The 23888-nt window shown below is 44.1% G+C and overlaps 1 protein-coding gene across 4 annotated transcripts in view; it reads right to left on the bottom strand.

Moving 5' to 3' along the window:
* RAB11FIP4 (RAB11 family interacting protein 4) overlaps positions 1-23888 on the bottom strand; it is a 93904-nt gene that overhangs the window by 56114 nt on the left and 13902 nt on the right. For all 4 annotated transcript variants that reach the window (XR_014185554.1, XR_014185555.1, XM_082067332.1 and 1 more), the window contains exons 2-3: positions 12050-12137; positions 5556-5644 (exon numbers count right to left, since the gene is read on the bottom strand). Coding sequence is in view for 2 of the 4 variants with exons in the window: in XM_082067332.1 (XP_081923458.1) it covers positions 5556-5644; positions 12050-12137 (177 nt within the window). In the remaining 2 variants the exon portion in view is untranslated. The remainder of the gene's footprint in view (positions 1-5555; positions 5645-12049; positions 12138-23888) is intronic.

Genomic DNA, 23888 nt, shown 5'->3' on the forward strand with positions numbered 1-23888 from the left:
GATGCTCCGTTCTGGGGCTACAGACACTCAAGCAGCATCTTTCTCAGGTCAGCCCAGCCCTGCGGCGTCTCCTGCTGGGCTCACACGGTGGGATTGCAGTTGGAGGGAGCAAAGCTCATCTACTGGGCTGTTATGGCAAGAATGAGGTGGGAAAACATTTCTCCCAGCCTGGGAGCTCTTAGATTTCAAAAGATTTTCCTGGCTTAGTTCAGGATGAGAAGGTCAAACCCTCGCATTTTTCTCAAAAGAAAAACCAAAACACATTTTGAGAAATGGAAGAAATATTTTCTGACTGGGCCAGAGTGTTTCACTTCTTTTGTGTTCTGTGTGTTTTATACAACAAGCAAGGAAAAACAAATCGGGGAAAAAGTAATTTCCCTTTCAAAACTGTCAGTGTGTGATGTTCCACCAAATCAAAACTTCAAACTGGTTTTGAGAAAGAAAATACTCCTCAAATGTCTTTTATGGCTGTTTTTGGAGAAGTCAGCGTTTATTTTGTTGGAAGACGCCTACCTTGCCCCGAATGCAAAACTGCTCATTCTATGTACAGCGGTTCTTCAGGGCAGCATTTCATAATCAGCTTCAGCAGCCAGGAAGGGAGATTATTTTTATGCAAGTGTTTTGTAGGAAGGACACTTATTTTAGCATGTATGCACAGACATAAAAATATATAATTCAGAATATTGCCAGGTGAATGCAGGCAATTTCCATGTAAATTAGTCCCAAATGGGGGCCAGCTGTGCTCTTCATTGCTCTGGGTAATTGTTCACTGGGGGTTTCTTGGCAGTTGTAGTTAATGTTGCTTTCTGGTGCTTGGAAAAAAAAATAGGAAAAAATGAATTGCTGAGAGTGTTGCCCTTAGAGGTTCCAATAAACTTCTCACCAGTGCAGACAGTGTGTTGCCTGTGTAGAATCCTGCCTGGTCCTACCTAGGAACGTGGACTTTTCTTGCTGTATCAAGCTTTTCTTCCCCCCGCTCCAGCAAGCGATTCAGGCAGTGACCCCCCAGTACAACCCAAGGCGTTGACCTCACTCCTGCCAGGGTCTGAGAAGTCTTTGTACTGATTTCAGCAGGGGCTGCGATCAGTTCCTGGGCTGGGATCAGTCCCTAGGCTGGGCCTCCCAAAAGGCTGTCCCTGAAGATGCTGAGCGTACTCATTACCCAGGGGATGCAGCAGAAGCTGAGGGGAAAGAGAATCTGGGAGATTTAGGAGCACCAAACATAAAACAGACTTCTAGATTTGACCAGGGAAAACAGGGAAATGTCTGCTTCCCTTGGCGTACCCAAGAGAGAGGCTCAAGCCAGAACATTCCCCAGTTGAATTCCATTCCATGCATGTCCCAGGTTTTGACTACTGAGGGAATGAAGACACAGCTTCTCTCTCAGCTTCTTGAGGAGACGGTAGGAGGAGCTGCTCATAGTCCAGCGCGTGTCCCACAGCGACAGCAGGACAGAAGAGCCCACCAGCAGCTTGGGACGGGAAGGAGTGTGCAAACACACACTGTGCTGATTGCTGTGTAGCATAAACACCCCAATGTCTCGAGCATGGAGAGGGAAGTCTTCACACGCAAGGCTGAAAACACAATGGGAGCCAAGAGTGACTGGGAGAGTGTAGGTGGTGGAGAAAACTGGGGGCTGATAAGAAACAGAGGGGGAAAAAAAGCTCAATTTGCTGTATTTAATATTGCTTCTCACCATTTTTTCTCTTGGCTCTCGCTCGGAAATGTATTTCCAACTTAATAACATCTTAACGCCTTTGCCTGTGCTAAGATAGGAGTGTCTGCCAACGCTACCACAGAAAGCAGAAGGAATGATTTATTAACAGTTAGGCAACACCTGGGTTTAATGTTAGAAAAAAACAGTAATGAGAAAACCCTCTTGACAAATGAGGTCAATCATCTTGCCCAAGAACACTGGCAACTCTTGACCGCTGTCAAGGTGGAGCCACTGCTAGAGTTGCTGCAAGCGCTGGCAGGCCTGGCGAATGGGATGTCCTCAGTGGAGAAAAAAAAGGAGAACAACAAGAAGAGAACTGCAAGTTTGAGCTCGATAAAATATTCAACGCTTTTCTGGGCTTTGCTTTTCAATAAATAACAATACATGGCACAACTGGAGATAAAACCTGCAATTCCAGGCTGACAAAGGAGACCTGTGCAAATGGCCCTTCACCTTTCCTCAGGCCGGCTGTGTCCCAGACTGCTATGTTCTTCTACAGCCTAATGAAAAAGCCATTTGGATCACAGTCTTCTTCCAGTGCAGAAAGGCCCTCCCTGTTCCGACACAGATATTAGCAGATAACCTCAAGCAGCTCGCAGGGAAAAAAAATTCAGAAGCCGGTAGGGGACTCCTAATTGCTACTGAAAATATTTTCAAAGCAGCAGATCAGCCAGTAGTCCCAGCTCCATCCCAGATGCAAACACAATTAATTTGTCATGTTTCAACAATTTTTCTGCTGTTCATACAGTGTAATTAATCACTTGGCAGGCAGGCAAACACACACAGGACTGAAAAAGCAGCTCATTCTTTGACGTGCAGCAATCGTCCTGTACCCTGTTAAAAGGCAGATTCACACTCATTTACAGGTTAGAACAGCAGAAAAAATGGGAAGCAGCGACTCAATACAGCAACATTTCATAAGAAACAAACAGCCTTGTTTCAAAAAGGACCCCGCTATTACCACATCTTACAGCGTGCTTTCACTAGGTTTGCATGTATGGCATTTGGGCACTGATTTCAGATGAAAATGCAATTACATGTAAAAATACATAGTCTGTCCCACCATAAGTAGCTAGTTGAATAGGTACCCTGCTAGCTGGTGGTGAGAGGCTCCAAGATCTGTCATTCAACCTCCTGTCATCTATCCAGGTGATTTAGATCCAGGCCCCCTTCAAATCTGAACAGCTAAAATACACCATGTGAAGAGCTGGAAAATCCCTGTCCTGTTGCTGATTCCGTTTTCCCCAAACATAGATGCTCAGACAAAAGAGCAACTAGACCCAGGTCACTGCTTCCTAGGGCCTGCAATGCAAACCTTGGCCAGGGAGCTGCAGATGCAGCCGGCCTAGTTCCCTGAGAGTCCTGTGGCTAGTGCTGCCGGCTGGCCAGGTGCCCAGGAAGGCTCCGAGCCAGCCATTCGGGAATACCAGACACAGACACTTTGCTTTGTTTGAGCTGGCTCAATCTGGGTCTGGGTTTTCACACACATACTTCAGCTGTGGACTTGCTGTTGGTTACTGTCTCCAAAAGGCCATCCAAGGGCTCTCAAGTGCTACCAGATGCTTGCCACAAAGCAAATCCTGCACACTGGGCTAGGGAGGCTTTTGTCTCCCTTCAAACCGGAGCTAAAACAAGAGGTGAGGCCATAGCAGCTGTGAAAGGAATTCAGGATTGATCAATTAACTTTTGGGAAATTCAGAGCATTTCTCTTATCTGTCTAAAGGCTGTAAGAGACAGAAATTATACTAATAACCTGTGCTTGACTGAAGCAGCGCCTCAAATGGAGCACAATACAGACCTTAGCCCAATCAACAGACTCCGAGTCCACATGCAGAGGGGTTTATTCATAGGTCCTATAGCTGCGAGCATCTACAACTGCTAACTCCAAACTGCAGTCCCATCCTCCCAAGCTTCTTTGGACCAGCTTCTCTGTATGTGCCAACATACCCTCTGCAGCCTGACTCAATGCTTTTTCCTGGTCTTTAACTGACATCTAGCGAACGGTTTCCAAACTGCACCTGGAAAACTTGGAGACTGAAGATGAAACGGTCCCCTCTGGAGGGCAGCTGTGCAGAGGAGCTGTGGGACAAGCGCGGGGTGTACAACAATGTCCTCTCCCCACCACGATGGGTTATCTGTCCTGCGGGCAGTTGGGAAAGAGCCTGCTTCTGCTCAGAGGCTGCACAAATACTGCACTGGCCTAAGTAAATGGGCAAACACACTTGCTGGGCTCTACCACAATGATGCCACCCACTGCAGGGACCACACAGGGTGGCTGGTGGACATCAGAAGTCCTACTCAGGAGCGATCAGCAAGGCTTCCACCGCAGCATTGCCAGATCAGCTCTTTATGAACAGGAGGGGTCAACCCTCTGCTCCCTTCCTCTCCCAGATGCTCGAATCTAGAACTCAGATGAGAAACTCATCGGCTGCGATCAGGATTAGCTTCTGCAGCTCCCACCCTTGGGCTCTCCAGGCAGATGGGTGGCAGGAGCAGTGTGGTTTGCAGCCATCTCACAGTTTATCTTCTAGCACTCTCCACAGCACAGCTTTGGGTGACTGCAGATCCCTGAAGAATAAAGACCCAATGACCATGCCATTGGACTTCAAAGAGCATCAGAACCAGCCTGCAATGTCTGCATAGCAATCAGGGAACATCTAGTATTTGCAGAGAGCCTGCTATCCATTTTATAGCCTCTATCATCTATTGCAAAACAGGACATTTGGTTTATGATACCTATTAAGGTAACCAAGCAACAGCATGGCGGGTATCTATGTCATCAGTTACAAAAAAATAGGGTTTTAGAAACAAGCAGAGTGATGGTGGTGTCAGCCTGTCACAGCCCAGGTACTGAAACCAGTCGGGCATTTTCACCAAGCAAAAGAGCCAGCAAGCCCAGACAACTCTTCCTTCTTAAATAAATTTATGACCAAATTCTGCTCTACTGCTTGCAGTCTTAGAGGGCTCCTTCCATCTTGTGACAGACATCTTCTGCACTAAACTGAAGGAATTGTATCTATACTTTCTGTAAGAACACTGGAAACTGTTTTGTATAACACCATGCAGTACTGTAAAACCAGCATGCTTATCGCATGTCTTTCCTCAATACATCAGTATTTTTCTCGCACTTCATCATCTGGGAAGGTAAAATGCTTTCCCTGCTGGTTTCAGGATCACTTACAGTCTCATAACACCATTGACACGCAATCCATATCTGAATGTACCATGCTAACTGTAGCTTTAATCTTAAGAATTTACATGGGTGGAGGTGACGAAAACCAAAGTAAAATGAAGGAGAGACAAAGAGATGCTTTAAGGAAGCTTAACATTGTCCTGCTTGTTAGACACTGTCAGATTAAGGATACAGATGCAAACCTTTAATAGCCTGAAAATATGCTATACCCACCAGCCACAATACTTTCAAGATTACCAAAGGTGCATTGTTCCTGCTTCCCAGCAGCTGTTGAGTCCCTGTTTATTATCTGCAGAAGGTCTCTGAGGACTTGTTCAGCTACAAAGCTGGACTATTTCATTAGATACAAATCAGTGTTTTCCACTTGTGTGGTGCCAGCAAGTTTGTCTCCCTTCACAGCCAAGCAAACAGTGAGTTTTGTAAGAGCAATGCTATCCAAATCCTAAATACTCTCACACTAGCCGACAGCTATCAGGTGTTAAATGCAGCTTAAGCCAGTGTGGAAAACTTGCTAACAGCCATGAATCTGGGAAGGAGGAATCAAGAGGCCAAGCAAAACAACAGCCTTTACAATGACACACTTACACATCACTCCAGAGTCTTCCTCAGCCCACTGACACGAGACAGAATTAGTGCTTCTCTTACCTGGTAATAGTAATCGACATACTGTGGCTCGTAGTGCAGAGGCCCCGAGTTTTCAGGAGACAGGACATCTTTTAGTAACTCCTCACAGCCTGGCAAAGAGAAATGAGAGCAAATGGATAGGCGGAGAGTTTATCTTCCCAGAGACTCTATGCACAATAGAGGAAGAAACCAGTTTTTAGCTAGTCTGTAGGCACAAAACCTTGAAAGTTAGCTCTGGCATATGTTTAAATAGCTGTAACAAAGCCCTGCCCTTGGAGTTCTGCACAGCACATATCCAGCGTGTGGCACTTAAATAAGTGCAGTTACACTAACGCTGACTCTCAGTGTGGATACGCTACACTGCAATGAAAAGCTGAGCGTTGCTTGGCTTGGCAAACTATCCCACGGGATAGAAACCCAACCCTCAGCAACCCAAAACTCTGAAGTCAAACACTGGATTTGCAGGCTCGGCATGAACCCGTGTCTGCTGCACATTAGTAGTGGAGCTGCTTCTGATTTCCTCTGGTCTAGTGACAAGAAGGCAATACCTAAATGTCACAAATTCCCCTTCAAAAAGAGCCTAGTGTTGGGCAAGCAAATATCTACGCATTGCAACCAGAGATTTCCAGCTTCTGTGTTTGCTTTTGTTAACAACCACATTAACAGCTGGAAAAATCAATGTCTGTGTTTCCCTCAGTCCTCCTCTCATCTGAAAACCTGAGACAAATATAGAAACACTGAAATCACAAAATGTCTCATTCCCCATTAATTACAAATGACCGCACTTGGCACGTTGAGCTGCAGAAGGCAGGAATATCAGGCCAGATTATTTTAGAATAACCAGTTTACAGCCTAGGGCCTAAGCTGTGTGACACCTCAGCACGTGTTGTACACTGTCCTACTTGGAAGCTGCAATTATCCAGCAGTATTTCTCTCTTCTATCCCACCACTAACGCAACACATTTGGCTGTGACATTACACACTGATACCCATCCATGAGGCAGGTGAGCCAGAGGTAACAGAGGAACGTAAGAAAGTGTGAATTATCCCTGTCAAGACACAAATCAGAAACTCTTAACTCTGGAGGATGGTGGGGCTGGTCTTCTCAGGCCACTCCTCATCAACGGTGATGAAAGTGTTTTACAAGTCACTGAAGGGGAAGATGTAAACCTTTAACTTTTCAGTTCACTCAGGATGCCACACACAACTTCTCTTATAAGATAATTTTGCAAATTTACCTTCAGTTTCATTAAAAAAAAAAAAAAAAAATTAGTTTTCTTCACACCCTAACAGTCCATTTGCAAACAGACATTCTGGCCACAAATAAACACAATTGCAGCAAAGCCATTTCCTGCAAATGCTCCGAGAAGGAGATTTAACCCATGCTGCATCAGGCAATTTTCACAGGCAATTAAACAACTTTAATACTATAGGAAATCAAATCTGGTTACCTAATTGAATGTAGTTGGTTCCTGGCATTTCTCCTTACAGCAATAACTTTTTACTTTATCTACCCTTGGATCTTTAATGGTGTATTAGACTCATTTACAGTTTCAGGCTGTATTTAGTAAAATTTAGTTGAGCCTTAGAAAACTCCAAAGTACTTTTAAGAGTAACCAACTTCAGGTCATTAAACAGATATAGTGTAATTTATAACAGGAGAGCTCAACTCTTCACCTTTATGTAACAGCCCTTCTCCTTAGAGCCATCCCAGCTCTGCTCCTGTATTAAGTTACTCCTGAAAGAATGGACAGATTCATGAAACCATCTTCAGTCATGGAGCACGGTGAAGTCTGAGATCTATAGCTATGAGCTATACATCTGTGCTCGCGCTAGATCCAGCTATAGCTCCCGCACCAGTGCAGCTGTTCTGGCCTTTGGTAGTGGTATATACTACAAATACTGGCGTCAGGCAAATAAACTCCTTCTACACGACTGCAACATGTCCATCGCCTATTCCATACCGAATCTCCAGGGCAAAGCAGGTACAACACTGTTCCCAGCTACGGGATGGCAACTTAGATTTGAAAGTTAGTTAAAAGAGATGGGCAAAACTCGGCACTGGTTTGGTAAGACTTATGTTTGTCTGGAGCATCTAAATGATCTAATGAAGGCAAACAGAAAATGTCCAGTGAAACAGGTGGCCAGAAATATTCTGTTTTGGAACACAAGTAATAAAATTTCGTACAACATTATTTTCATATTCTTTCACAGTCCAGATAACGTGTCACAATCTGAGATATCAGAACAGCCAACATCCCTTTTTGAGCATTTCTTTAAAGCTTTGGGCAAATCTGTATTATTGGAATTTTCATCAAACTTGCTAGAAACTCATGGAGAAACATGTCTACCTTTTAACTTTTATGTGCTCACATCAAACTGCTTCTAGAAGCTTTCCAGCCAACTGCAGTAATTAGATGCCTAAAGATCCAGGGAAGCAGAGAGATGGATTTTTGAAGGCACATAATGGTCTGTGTTACTATTTTGAGGATTCAAAGGTTGCTATTGCTGCAGGTGGGGAAGCATATAAATTCACAACTGTGCTTCTTCCACATGGTTAATGACTATGAAGGAGCCCAAAGAACTCTACATTTCCAAATATCGTAACAAAGCATAACTTAAATGTCCTTAAAACTTCTACAAGATGAGGAAAAGACTCTCTTGCTCCACGAGAAAAACAAGCTGTACGATTTCATCTGAAAAAATAGTGATTCTGCTATAGCACAAAGATTCATTATGCAGAAATGCTCTGTGCTAAGGTGGCCCAGTCTACCATTATGAAAGCCATTACTCTCAAACTGATGCACAGCAGTGCTGTTTTCATGCTTAAAATAAGCTATAAACTTGGAATACTTTTGCCTTTACCTTTTAATTCTGCACTGATTTGTATTTGTCCTGTACCCTCTCATCTCTGGGAGCTCCAACACCAAGGTCAGTAGGGGGAGCTCACCTTTTACTTGTCAGGGCTTGGGGTTTTAAGTAGAACACCAAAGCAAAGAGACTACGGGAAAGACAACACAAATCTTAAAATAGAAGGAACAGTTCAGACCTAATTAGACCCTGCCAAATGTACCAAGATCCTGGTCCTGCAAACACATCTGGCTGTGGAACCCGCCACCCTGCACTGCACATCAGAAATAACAGTTCCACTGAAGCCTTGAAGTATTACAAGTGGCAGAAAATATTTAGTGGATCAGTACAATAAATTCAGTACAGCGAAACCAGTCATTGACTTCACTGAGCAAACAGTAATGGATCTCACGCTGACCCTGCTGAAATCAATGGGAATTCAGCCTTTGAGTGATGCTCTGGCTGCTCTCAAAGTCTCTAAGCGGTGCCACTTCTTAGATAGCACTGGCTTTGACACAGCTGCTACGTAAGAGGGTACAGGTGTTATTTCATGACAACTGCTCTCCAGATTGATGCAGTTATTACAAATAAAGCCATGCAGTGAGCAGATAGGGAGGGCAGCTTCAGCAGGAGTACAAGCTTCATATTCTGGCATTCCAATGAAATTACTGCAAAGCTTTAAGTTTGATGGCAAGCCTGTCCCTGGCTCTGGCAGAGCCTAATTGCATGGGGAAAGCAGACTAGACAGCAGGGGCTCAGCACAGATGCTGAGCCAAAGTCCTTTAATCCACAAAGGACCAGTAGAAAGAAGCAAAGCTTCCCATAAATAGAAAGCACCCTGACTGTCCAGTGTTCCACCCCAGGGACACAGTGGGAATGAGTTTCTCCCCTCTAGCACAGATACCTCCACTTGAAAAAGTCCTCTCCATCACCTCCAAAGGTCCCTGTTGTTAGTGAGACTCCTCAGCACATCCTTCCTCACAGTTCCTCCTACTCAGCAGCTGAAGATTAATTGTCTTTTCCACCTGATAGTCCCAGCAGCTGCTCTGAGGTACATGACTCATATGTCATGAGGTTTACCCAGCTCAGAGGCACTAAGGAGGAGCCAAGGCTTGATGTCCACTTGTGAGGGAACACAACACTTTTCATTTGTACCAGCCAAGAGTGAACAATGCCCTGGTTTATGGAGATTCTAGACCCACAGTTTGGGGTTTCTCCTTGAAGCCAGAGCTGCTACCAACCAGTTACAAAGCAGATGTTGAACACTCCAATGTTTGGGATTTTTTCAGGTTCCAACATTTAGTTTTTTGCTATGATCCGTACCTGGATCTGAAATGCCTAAATCAACATCATCAGAGGTCAATTCTTTACCACTGTTGTTCCAGATGCTTCAAACCTCATCCTTTAACTGAACTACCAAAAACCCCCACAACACTATTATTACCTCTGTGCAGCAAAAAATTTCTTCAGCATTCTGTAAAGGCAAGCATCTATGAGACAAATGAATCTGAAGTCCTACAAATAAGAAATATGGCAAGGCATTATTACAGTAAAGCTTGAATTTAAACATTTGGCTTCCAGTGCTAAGAATGACATGGCTTCATACTCCATTACTGAAGAAAAACACTGGTATAATAGGATCTCATTTTGCTCTATTAATCTGATTGCCCCAAGCAACTGCAATAGGCTGAGATGTTAAAGAATCATATTTATAATCTCTTGCTGCCAAGACAAATTGCTTTTTGTTCACTAACAAGCCTGCTGTTACCCATGGGATGTGGCTGCACTGAAAAGTGAGAGGTAACAACACAGCGGCGGCTTTCCATTCCAAAAGGGAGACATATCCTGTCTGAATTTTAAGATGACCAATTTTATTTGTAAGAAAAATATGGCTGGTAGCTAAAGACCAATAAAACTTCCATGCTGTGAGGTGAGCAATAGAACCAGCTTTCCTAAAGAGCTGCTGTGAAAGTATGAATAACAATGTCTTATCAGAAATAGATACAACTGCTCCTGTGATTATACACGCTTGGCACTGACACTGTGTAAGTGTTGACAACGCTAATGATGTGCTGAGAGAGCTCTAGGTGATGCTGCAGAATTGGATGATTTCCTTGTTCACATATACAAACTAATATCCACCAAGCATAAGATTTGGACCCCACCTGTAATATGCTCCACATAAGGACTTTAAGCTACTTGTAAACTTGGAGTACAAGGTATTCCAGAGAGTTTGATTCAGTCACATCTTTGCAGGACTAGACCTTAGGATATGAATACATGAATCAGTTCACACAAGGTGAGCAAGGATGAAAACTCCCAAGGTGTCATCACTCTCCAATAACTGTCAATATGCACACGCTGTCCCTCACAGTAACAGAATGTAGCTGCCCACTCCTTCACCAAGGAGTGAACAAGGTTATTACAGCAGAAATGTTCTTCTGGGTCACATCTTTCCCTTCCTGACCATATTTTGTGCATTTGTGCACATCTGTAGACTCTGAATTACCAGATGATTTCCAGAGCTTGTGTTTTATTTAACCTAGAACCCAGTTTGCTACAGCATTTCCTGGACAAGGAAAACCTCTAATATAGATTTCTATACACTAACATGTTAACATTTCTTCTGGGCTTTCTAGTGCCTTCTCTTCAAACATATCAGTGTTACCTTGGAAGGTATCTCGATGAACATGGACTGAGAGCAGATTCTCACTGTAATTTTACATAATTATACACTATCCATGGCTGCCATAAACTTTAATTAAAATTGCTGTGGTGTTACATTCTTGCATCATTATGGCTCTATAATAATCTCATCATATCAAACTCTTCAGAGGCTTCTCCTGGAATTCCAATATGATCGCTGTGACATTCACCCCGTCCCTGAAGTGAAGCCTCTGGGCTGTGACAGTACTCTGGCACTTTACTCAGGACATACTACGTGTCCAGAAAAGAACAGGCTGGATTATGTTGCTATACGAAGCCAGAAAACTAATCAGCAGCAAAACAGCTGAAGCCTCTCTTCACTGCTTTGCTGTCCTTTGGCTGAGCTCTGAAGCATTAGAATGTCTCTCTCTTCTGTCAAGAACTGTGTTCCCTTGCGAAGGAGATGGTTTGATCCACCTGGTCTCTATCTTCAGGGCTGGCATGGCCAACCTGTAATTAACCCTTCATTCCAATACATGTCCCCAAGTAATTTGAAAACATGTATTAACTATACCTTGTGGATACCTCACGAGGAGTAGAATAGTCTTATATTTCCTAGCAGAGAAACTAAAGCCCAACGCTCTCTAAGTTCCTTAGGTAAATCAAGGGTAGAAACAGATGAGAACCTGGAAGTATCATACTTTGGCACTGCCTGCTAACCACAAAGCTATTCGTTATTCTGCTACATTTCTCTTTAAACCACATCACGCTTGTTCAGAAAAAACAACAGTAAACCAATACACAAGCACCTGTGCATGCAGGAATTCTAGCACTGCTTACAACTGATACATGAGATGCACAAAAAGGAAAAATATAGTGGCTCTGTTCCCAGAGTTGCCTGACTGTCCCCAGGAATAACCACACTCAAGAGAGAGGATGTCTTTCATCATTATGTTTTCTACAACAAGAGAAACACTAGTGGAATTGAAGTGGATTATTTTTAAGAAAAATGCACATACCTTTGATAGCAAAAACTCCATGACAGAAGTCCTTAAAATTGATTCTTCCCAAATCATTTGGGTCCAAGTATTTTGCCAGTTTTTCCACCTAAAAAAAAAAAAAGATCATAAAATATGTGTTGAGCTTGGCGCTTCATCTGTTGCTCAGCTAGCCTGTATGTTCTACAGAAAACCCCAAGTGGAAAAATACCTGTAAAGATCACTTGAACCAGCCAACAAATTGTTCTGCAAGGAGAAATCATGTTTTTCAGTTGGATTATCTGGTGCTGAGTAAGACATGTGCTCTGAGCAAAACACTTGTGCAGCTGGGACACATTAATACTCTCCTGCGTGGGTCTCAAGAGCTTAATAAGAGGTGAATCTGCAACCTAGCCTTTCATCTTAGAGCAGGGTGCTAAAAGGATCTCCTTCCCTAGGAGCCCTTGCTGAGTGTGCAGCTCATAGGAACTTAAAACCTTAGTGATCTCCAGACCTCTCATCAAAAGTTACTGGGAAAGGAGAGATAAAGATGTGCACAACCAGAGACGCCTCATTCCCTGAAGAATCCGGACTATAGGACAGAAAACTCAGTGGGCACTTGGGATCAAATGAAACTTCCTCGCCACAGCAGAGAATACAAGTTTTGTATAGGGAAATAGAAAAAAAAGATTCATGCGATGAGAGAGAACGGTTCTGTTCAGTATACTCTGCAAACAAGCAATGTACTTATTGTTTATAATCTCAGCTTCAGTTTAGCCTTTCTGATCACTACTCACCATAAAATGAGATTACACTGAATTTAAACACAGCCACCAAATTGGCATTTGCCCCAAAGAAGGTCTGGCAGATTTTTCATGAGGGTTTTGAGGAAGAGGGAGAAAAGCAGTCTAGACGGTACAGGCTGTTGTGTGATGTGCTGTCTAGAATAAAGAAATAGAGAAACAAGTAACTGAAGAAGAAGGAGAGAGGCAGAACAGTCCGGGGAGGTGGGCACAGGGCTGGGACACCCCAGCTCTGACCTCCTCTCTGTAGATAAATAGGCTGTGTGACATTGTATAGTAAGTCCCTGCATGTCCCTGTGCGTGTTGTGCCCAGCAGGTTCCTCGCTGAGGCACAGGCTGCTGCTGAGATCACCATCCACTGCAGCACAACCCTGACCGGGACCTGGGCCCCCAGACACGCTGGAGTATAAACCGGGGGAGCGCAGGAGGCCAGGACAGCAGACACGTAGGATGTGCACAGTCCTGGAGTCTGCAACGTGAGCTCAGATGTGTCAGTGTGAGCAGCAACTAAAGCCCAGCTGGAAAGATATGCAGCAAATGAATCCACATGACCCAGTTTCTCTTCTCATGCTCACAAAACCCTAGCAGTTTCTTAAAGCCCTGCAGATAATGCACTGATGTGCGCGCATGACACTTCTTCCTTCAGATGCTCTCAGTGCTTTTAAATTCTCTCTGTGCCCACAAATGTCATGATCAGCCAAAGGCCTCATTTACGAACAAGCAAATCTGGATGATGAGAAAATGAACACTTTTTTATTCACATGCAACACAGCAACAAAATCTAACCAGACACCAGTGTGCCAGGTTACAACACCAACCTGTAACTCTCTCTGACTAATGGCAAGCTCCCATCATGGCCATGTCAGCAAATACTATTTCAGGTGCTCGCAGGGTTGCTTTAGAGAATCCTATTTCCTATAGGTCTCTTGCTAAGAGCCAACAAATTATGGTTTAGGTTTTAATGCACAGATTCCTGGAGCCAGCTGGGAAGCCTCTACGCTGCTTAATATTGTGCTATAACACAGCAGTGTCACTGGAGGTTCTCAGTGAATGGGGCACATTAAGTTTATTTCTCAAAGCTGATCCAATGATTGCAGTCTGTCAGTTGCTCACCCATACACAATACACATTTTAAATCAAATTAAATAAGATGCTGTATGCCTGAAAGTATGTATAATAGAAGAACAGAGAATGCGTTCACATTTAGGTCTAAGCAATGTCTTAACAGTAAATGAAATTATCACCTGAGCAAAGTGCTTCTGTCTCCAGTTTTCCCTAAATTTAATTTTCCAGCTTTACAATTAGATTTTATTATGCAAGTAACTGACATCAGTGCAGGAGATGATGAATTATTTACCGAACAGCCTGATGGAATTTATGCTACTAGTACTCACATCTTGAGCCAGCGCTAATCAACACAGCTCCCAGAACAGGTCAGGGACTACAAGGATTTTAATCAACTGGAACTACATTTAGGTGGATACTTGCATAGAGTTTGTGCATTAATATACATGCATGTATTGTGGGACAGCACAAACAAGGTCTGGATTGCAAACTAGTTCTTCATTGTAGGAAGAGGACAAGAACAGAAAAAATGAGCTGCAGGCTCAATAATCTAGCTGGTTCTTTTGGCAGCTGCAAGGTTCTCTCCAGTGAACCCTCGGTAGACATCCAATAGTCTCAGAGAGAAGACATCAATCGTCTTTGCTTTGGGAAACAATCAGAGAAAACCAAACCCTCTGTCCCTATTGTTTAACTTGCTTGGATGAATGGGCAATTATCCTTTCAATGCAAACATGTTTCTCCACTGTAATCACAGGTCACTTCAGCCAAAGCATTCGCCTCCTCTCTGCTGGGTTTCCCAGCAATGCTGACTGTGCTGCAGAGATGTCTGCCCCCTACTGCTATCTGACACATTAGAGTCCACGAGGAACACGGTAAGGAGTCTCTACAATGAAAATAAAGGGGCAAAGTTCAGTGTGAAGAAACAATTTTGAAATCAAAACTGACCAAGGCGGAGATGCACACTAATGAGGAGGAATTAGCAATACAAAGCAGTGGACAATAAAGTGAGGCAGAATATTCTTCCACCGGAGACCCTCTGGTTCAAAATACAAGTTCTGGATGCAACACAGAGGTGAAAGGCTGAGGCTTTGTGGCTCAGGCTTAGCTCAGGAACCAGGCGGGGCTGGATTCTCAGCTCTAAGGCTATGAACCCCCTCAGGACTCCTGGCCACCTCTTGTACTGATGCTGCCAGAACAGCGAGGTATTTTTTTCCAGCAAAGATTTTCTGACTGGAACTGAATCCTGTTTCCACTTCCAGGCAAGAAGAAACTCAGACTTCTGACTGCACTTAATTTTCTTCAAAAACTGACCAGCACAGAAGAGATTTTGTTAACACAATTTGTGAGATCTAGATGTAATTGAGTTCTGAGGGACCCCACAGTGGCTCCATCCACTGAAATCTTACAGCAGGATCCAAGTAACAGCCAGAAGATGCCATTTGAAATAAACAATTCATCTCAGCAGTTCGCCTTCATACCGCAGGAGTCTGTGAGCACGTCTCACGCTGAAGTGCAGGCAGGGAACACCTCGGAGCTGTGAGAATGGCAAGACAAGGACTTGCAGGAAAGGTCAGGCTGTGCTGCGACAGTGACATTTGGGCAGGATCTCCTGAAGCAGAAGCATTTATGAAAAATTTAAAAAAAAGCAAAAAGAGATTAAATATGTAAATGCTGCAGGGTGGAATTAGAAAGCCTCCCACATGATTTATACAGAGAGCAGCAGAATTGCACTCACCCTGATTTTAGCAGACTGGCTTTTTCCACACCTGGGGAAGGGGTGTAAATTTACACCTTCACGGTGTGAAATGCAGAGGCAGGACTTGTGCCAGCTGAGCCGTGCCAGGCACCGCGGCCACCATGTGCCGAGAGCCACCAGTGGCTCTTTAACCAGCCCCCAGGCTCAGGCCTTTTTAGAATCCCTGTGGCCCAGATGTCAGAGCTCTCCAGGCAGTGTCCTCTTCAGTAAGTCACCCTCACTGTGCCTGAACAAAACCCTTCATGACCAGAGAGAACCACAAATAAACCCTGAAACAGGGTGCATGTGAATATTGCTGAATGTGACCACACCCAAAAAAGAATCATTGCCTGGAATTAAGACGTTTTCAGAACTTCCTCAGAGTACATATCCCAGAGAGACCGTTCACAGCTACGGAAACTACTTTCCCCCATCCTATCTGCAAGCTGGAGACCACCAAACCCCTGGTGATTTTCTCCTCTGCTATCTACACCTTTGGATGCAACATTTGCTTATACAGACAATACCACTAGAACAGTATTTCTCATTTATTTTGTCCCTCCTAATATAATGTAGCACCTGACAATGAGCAAGCACCAGAATCATAAGACCAACATCCCTCTACAGACTTCCCTACCATCCCTGATCCCATAGGTGAGAACCTCTCATTTAAAGTTACTAAAACAAGCTGATTTGAACAGGATTCCACTTCCCTTGTTGCAAAACAAGATATATGGCTGGGCCCACCAATCTTACAACAGTCTACAGGGAATCCCACACAGTCTGGAATACCATGGGAACAGAGGGAAAGGCTAAAAATATGCCAGAGCCATCTGTTTGCTCTACGGAGATTTTTTTTGTGTTGCTCTGGAAAACAAAGGGTTAACACGTTGAACTGTTTTCCTAAAACCACTGATTCACTCATTTGCTAAAATAAGCAAGGCTGCATTAACACCTTCTCCTCCACTTCTACCACAACCCAAAGCAAGGCTGCCTGGAAAACAAGGCTGTTAGCAAAAGCTGTGACAAGCTGAAATGAAGCACAGCCCATTATCGTCTCATTCATTAGCGTAAGTCAAATATAGCATAAAGTAGTCAGATCTCAAGAGATGTAGGCAATTGGTCACACGGGTGCACCATGCTTTGCCTTTAAACAACGAGGAGGGAAATGTGTGGGTAACATCAGGCTTATCTACAAGTGATGCAATGTGGATTCATTTACAGACAAAATATTCTTCCTCTCCGCAGCTTGCAGTGTGTGTGATCATTCTCATCAGGGCACAAAAGGAACTTACACAGAATAATGGTTTTCACAGCTTCCAGTTGTGAGACATCAGCCAAATGGGATCTACTCCAGGGAATAATTATAATTTTTTGAAGTAAAACTGGGGAGAGAGGTGGGGCACACAGCGCCAGCTCATCAGCCAACACTTTCTCAGCGCCTTCCTTGCTGACACATCTGCAGTCACATTTTAATTGAAGTGTTATCATATGCAAAGAACAAACAGAATACCAAAGAGCAGCAGGAAGAGGCTGGAGAGAGTGGGGAGAGCAGAGTGAGTCTGAACCATGGCTGGTAGGTGGGTCACTGCACGCAGCTCAGGCATCCGCTGTACCATGGGAAAAACACAGTGCCCAAAGCCAAACAGAAGCTGCAGAAAATACACCAAACCAGACCCTATAGCCAGGGCCACTGCTCCATGTGTGCTCAAGGCTTGTGCTGACACCCAGGCAGCGACTCCAGACCGTGTGGCTTATGCAAAATCCAAACAAGACACTGTGCCAGCCCTGTGATGGCATTCGCTTTGTGCATCTCTGATTCACAGGTCAAAACCACGGCCAAGTGCAACGGCAGACTGCTGAGACACAGTATCACCTGTTAGCAACAGCCTTACAGGTTGGTTTTCCAGCCTCAGAGATACAAAGCATGTGTTATTAGTCACTTCTCTTGACTGTGTGCTTTCATTGTTACTTTCTCTCCTTAATGCATAAAACTAACCAAAGAGTGTGCAATCATAATACAGCGCTGTGTTTCACACACATCTACTTCCAAAACCAATTTAGATGGTGGTCTGAGAGCCAGCCAGAGACCTGCCCGGGGCAGCACAATTTGGGCATCCTCAGCTCTCTCAGTCTGGTCTCCTGAAATGAATTTTGAAGCCAGCTGTTAAAAGGGAATGTATTTGGCTTTTGGTATGCTCACAGACACAGAGGATGAAATGTAGGTCTTGAGATCTGACCTCAAATGCAAACGCCTGAGCAGCAGTCCTGAAATTAAACTGAATGAAAGAAATTTCACGGCAAATTAATGCTTTGACACAAATCCTGGGAGGAACAAGTACTGGATGAATCTAGCACAGGGAGACACACATTAGTTAAGATGACAAACATCAGGCAGAAAGGTATGATTAACAGAACAATCTTCCACTTAGTTGAAGAGAAAGATGCTTAACCTTTCAGAAAAGTGTGGCTGAGAGATAACGTCCTTTCACTAAGAAACAGAAGAGGAAATGTGCAGTAAGTATCACTCTATGGGGGATAATTACATGAGGCTGACAGGTTTGAACAGCAGCTGACTCCTCTGACGTCAAGACAGGACCGCGGTGGCAGAGCAGAGTCAGGATGGCTAATGCTGAGAGAGGGGAACAACGAACCCCAAAGAGCAAAGCTGCCGGGGGCCGAGGGAAGGAGGGAGTCCTTGCTGCATCAGCTCACACAAGCAGGCAGATTCCTGACCACAGCGCTCACAGAGCGTTAATCTGCTCTAATTCCCCCGTGGCTTGTGGCAACTGGCAGCTCCAGGCCCAGATGCCCCCTCCATGTCCTGAGAGATTCCCTCATACAGAAATGCATCATTCAAACTGCAAAGGAGGAAATTTCCACTGTATAAAAATCACACATAGAAATCCACATTGCTGTTTGGTCTGCCCTGGGAAGGACATTAGAAGGAATGATAATTAGCCAGCATTTTTGTGTAGAAAGAGATAAATTAAATACGCCTGTGTGCATAGAAAATGCATGCTCTATCCAGCCCTAGAAGCTGTACAAGGATGCTTCATGTCACAGTATTTCCTGTGCTCTGCATCCTCATTAGCTGTTACAGTCTGGTCGATATTAGTACTTCTTAATGGTTAGAAGGCTGAATGGAAGCAAGATTCAAAGCGTAACACAAAGAGAAACAAAATAAAAGCACACAACTATGATGAGATTGTGCTTTTGTGTTTTAGAAGTGCGCCAAATTCAACTGTTATCAATTAGTGTTGGTACTGTGAGAAGCTCAGTGAGGGACTGGACCCAGTATTCTCAGCTCTCTGTACACACTATTGAAAAGATAACATCTAATGCAAAGGTAATTTTCTCTGCTGGCATGTGATTTTACCTTCTCATCCAGAAACAGATGGACTGTAAAAAGTGCTGGGCCCAGGGACTAAGCAGGAATGGCAGACTTTGAAACAGAGATCTGGCTACTGGAAAAATCCTGTTGGCCTGAGCAGAAATATGAGTTGGACTGTGGCATCACTGCCTATGGAATCAAGGTGTTTGTGTGCACGTGTGTCCCTGTCGATGTGCACCAGGTACACATACAGTAAAACATTATTTCTAAACTAGAAGTCAGAGTAGACGCTTACACCCCCTTCTTGGCCTTTCAGTTCATAAGCTCTTCTTCACTTCAGTTGCCAGTTTAAACACTCTGGACAATTTGACGTCACATCATTAAAATCTGACATCACCCCAGATAGCGCTAACAAGGGGAGGGAAGTAGATAGGCAGGGGAAAGAGCTCCCTCAGTGCCATACTAAACGTGACCTTGAACAAAGCCAGAAGCAATGGACCTGAATCAGGAATTACCTGTACTATATTATACAAGGAAAGTCATGCTAGAAGAACTTAAAAATAAAGTGGCCATAAAATCTATAAATCACCAAAACTACAGGGAGGTATTTAACTCTGAAAAGTGCTTTTGCAATAAATTTCTAAACCCTGGCAAACAACACTTAGCCCTTTATTTGAGAGATGCTGGAAGGCATCATTATGATGAGGGACTTGTCTCATACCAGGACTTTAACCTTCTTCGGACAGAAATCACTTTCCAGTGGTTGCCATCATTCAGATAGGGTCCAGCAGTCAGGACTCCCTATACCACTCAACATACTCCACCTTCATTGGTATAGAATAAATCTCTTTACAGCCAGGTTTGTCAAAGCCTCAATAGGCAGGACCAGCACAAAAGTGAAGTGCTGAGAACTACAAAAAGGCATCTGTTTTGAACCTGATAGCTGTGTGGTTTTGCCCAGTGCACTCTTGGTTTTGGACTGTCTGCCGTCCTAGAGTCCAGAAATACTGGTGCAGATTGTTGTTCCAAACCTGCATACAAAGGGAACCTTTCCACACATCTCATGACACAGGAGCTCATTACCTCCGTCGTTTTGCAGACTTAGATGGGATGAGGAGCCATAGAACAGGACATGATACTTCTTGCTGAGAGCTGACAAAACGTTTTTGCTCTTCACTGTAATAGGAATCCCTCTTTAAAGGGACCATGAGGAAAGCCTTGCAAACGGCCCTCAAAATACAGCCACCAAACCAGAGCCTGCCCAGTATAATTCTCTGTGCAAACACCTTTGGTCTCTGCTGAACCTTCCCTGCACACAGGGAGGCTCCACATCTCTCTGGAACAGCATCAGCACAGCTCTTTCATGTAGTTTTCATGCAGCGGTGGGATCAGGGGAAGCACCAAGGCTCTGCAAAAAGGAACATTTGGTCAGTGAAAAAAAAAAAGGGCACAATCTATCCAGCCAGCAGTCAGAGAGCAATGAGCTGGCAAAGGAGACAATTTCGCTGCTCCAGGGTATTTTGTATCTTGATGATAAACTCTTGTGGCTAAATTGCTTCCGTCTCCCATCATGCATCTCACTGCTCCCTGTTTATTTACACTGCTGCACTGGTGAGAATTATGGAAAGCTGCAATAACTGAATTACTGCCACACTTGCCGATAATGACAGCAAGGCCTTTCAAAGGCTGCTGCCCTAGCACATGCTTTGTCTGGGATAAAAATGAACAAATAATAATAATTAAATGAAAGGAGGCTCTCAGAGCACAGTGTACATTGAATGGTGCACCACTGAATGGCAGCATCAGCACCAGCCAGAGGTCAATCTTCACACCAAAGAAACTGAGGTAATATTCGTGCAAAGGCAAGAAATGTTATAAAGTAATGTTTCTGTTCTGGCCTTGACTGCCCTGCTGGGGGGCACGATCGCAGACAGAACAATATTCCAGGACAATCATGGGTCCTGAGACACAGAGGCCAACAGCAGGATGGATGCACAGCAACACAAGCATAACCCCGCACAGGCCAGTTGTGGTGCGGGGCCAAAGCTCAAAGAAATGAACAGGAACCTTTCCACTGACCTGAGCACCTTCTGGGCAGCGTGCAGGATCAGCCCTGAGGGTAAGCCAATTAACAGCAAACACTTTCTCTCTTGGCCAAGCTTCTCACAAGCACCAGCACTCAGCAGGAGAACAGACATACCAAGGGATTTGACAGAGATCAGCAGCTCTGTGGAGCTCTGCCAGAAGTTTTGCCATGTATCAGGAAGAAGCTGCAACCTCATTTTCTGGTGTCAGACTCCTGAAAAACTGCTTCTCTATTCACAATTTTCTGTTGCTTCTCTTGGCACTGGAAAAAACTTTCCCCATAACATGGGATACTCCATTTCTGGGACATTTCCTTCCCGCACTAGCTAAGTAGATCTTACATTCTTCTACACTTGACCTTTCAGAGTAAACTCTAGCCTTTCTTGTCTGGTTTTCAAGCATTTTCCTGTGCCTGTATTCCATGATCAGTTACTCAGTTGACTCAAACAGGAAAGCCTACACTTGCTCCAAAAGACAATTGCTATGTGGGCTATTAATACCTTATGGGTCATATAATATAGATACAAATTTAGTGCTAATAGAGCATGTTGAATTAAAGCCTTGCAGACCAAAGCCTTATGAGCATCTCTGAACCAGGTGCAGGAAATAGCCTCTAAAGGTTTCTCATCCTGGCTATTCAAACCTAACACAGCACCTCTAAGATGTGGTCTGATGGTTCATTTTATGCTTGGATACACTACATATTGACAGCAAAGGGAATCTGTGGCAACCACAGCCAGATCCAAGTCGCAGGCCAGTGCCTCAGACAGACTAGACAATCTGTCACTCCCTGAATAAATTATCTGCTCAGAGAAGAATATAATATGATGCTATTCTCAGAAATGCATTCTCTCTTCCTGTTGTCCTTTCATGGTAGTTTAAGCTGTGTACACTGACTGCTCATCTGTTGGAGGTTTGCAAACACAGCTGAGGCATTTAGTGCCCCAGGGTCTTCCTTTATCATTCAAAACCACAGCAACACCAACGACTTCTTTCAGAAGAGACAAGAAGCATCACTGAAGTCCATAATGCCACGAAGCTGCCCCTGGAGACAAGGCAAGACTGAAGCTTTAAGAGCAAAGGGATGGGAAATAAAAGTGGGAAGGGGAGAGGGATTTCTCTTCCTAAAAGACATAGGGACACAGAGTGCAGTCAGATCTCACCTGCACTGGCTCTGCCTCTGGCTGCATCAAGCCGGCATCCATACAGCAGGGTGCTCCAAGCTTCTTCAGTCTGTGACACTGGAAAAATATCTCCCCAGAATAAGAGTTTTCTACACAGTTCCTGATGTGTTTTTCTCTAGTCCCCGCTGAACTTAACAACAAACCTCTACCATTTACACAAACAGGCATTTTTTTCAGGATGCTGATCTTGCCCTCACTGAAGCAAAACTCTCAAAGTGCATATAACGTATCTAACAGCAAGGACAGAAAGAATCTACTGCTTGTCTGAAAGGCCATGGTTTAGCCTGAGTAGGGGCTGCTGGCCCTGCTCCAGAGTGAGGAGAACTGGTGTAGAAGGAATTCCGCCTGAATAAAGAGTTGCAGACCGAACTCCTAGGGAAAGCCAACTCAGATTGTTTGAGTACATTAAAGGAGGTCAAATGTTAAGTAAATACTCAGTTAAGGAAGGAAGGCAAGTAATTAGTAAGGCTAATTCTGTACTGAAATGGTCTGGATGGTGCACACATACATACACGATCATCCCAGCACCTCCTTCTATACAAAATAAGCCTCAATTCTTGAGAGAGCAGCTCAGCTTCCAGCAGAACTGGGTTAAATTACCAACTCTGCACAGCGTTTCATCATGGACAGGTCATTAGTTTTCTCGCATGTCCACTCCCCAAACCCCCAGGACAGTGAAAATAAGTACACACCTATTAAGATGCTTAAGACACTACAGCAATGAATCCAAATCTGTGTGCATATGTCGGTTTGTATACATTAAAGTACATACTTGTGCCAATTACAGCCTTCCAAGAACTTCTAAGAGGCCAAGCAGGTGCTTCTCTGTACCTAGATCTATTCTAAAAATAGGCCTTGTGTGAAGGAGTCTCATTAATGAAAAATAAAATGTTAGTCCACTTCAGGCACTGGAACAACGCTACAGTGGATAGCTGTCATATATCACGGCCATAGGAAATGTTGCAATGCCTCATGCAGTGTTATATAAAACCCATTAGAAACACCAAGCCTGGCTGGCTTGAACCGATTTGGCCTGTACGCTCATCTACTGCAACACAGTTCTCACAACCGACATGCAGAGGTGGAGCGATTCTAAAAATAACCAGTGCAGAGAACGAGAGAGAGATGAGGAAGAAAATGTTTCTTTGGCCTGGCAGACAAATTGGGCAGCAGCTCCCAACACCCAGGAACGCTTGGTTCCAGTCCTGCACTCCCTAAGGTCTCGGTGGCAGTTCGTTTGTGGAAACTTAACATGGCCTAAATACATATATAAGACATATAAGAAGGGAGTTTTTCAGTCTGAGGACAGGCCAGTGGCTTAAGGACAGCACAGAGCTCTCGCTGGGCTGGAACTCACCCCTTGGGATGTGTCCTGGGAACAGAAAGGGGCAAATTCCTTCTCAGGCAGAGAAGCTCTCTGGAGCACTTTTTCCACAATGGCTGTTTGTACCTGCATCTCTAAGAAGCAAGATAAAGAGACCTGTAAATATTTAAAACAGCTTTTATTAATCACCTCCTTGTTTCTTTTGTATAAATGTTACATAACTGCTTTGGGAATAGGGCTCCTGAGTTTTAGGCATAAACTGGTACAGCTCCTTTTACTCTAATAGAACCATTACAGGCCCTGTTCCAATCTCAGAGTGGCATCAATCAGAATTTCATTAAAGCGCAGTTA

This window comes from Streptopelia decaocto (assembly GCF_964273445.1).
Source record: "Streptopelia decaocto genome assembly, chromosome: 16".
NCBI lineage: Eukaryota > Metazoa > Chordata > Aves > Columbiformes > Columbidae > Streptopelia > Streptopelia decaocto.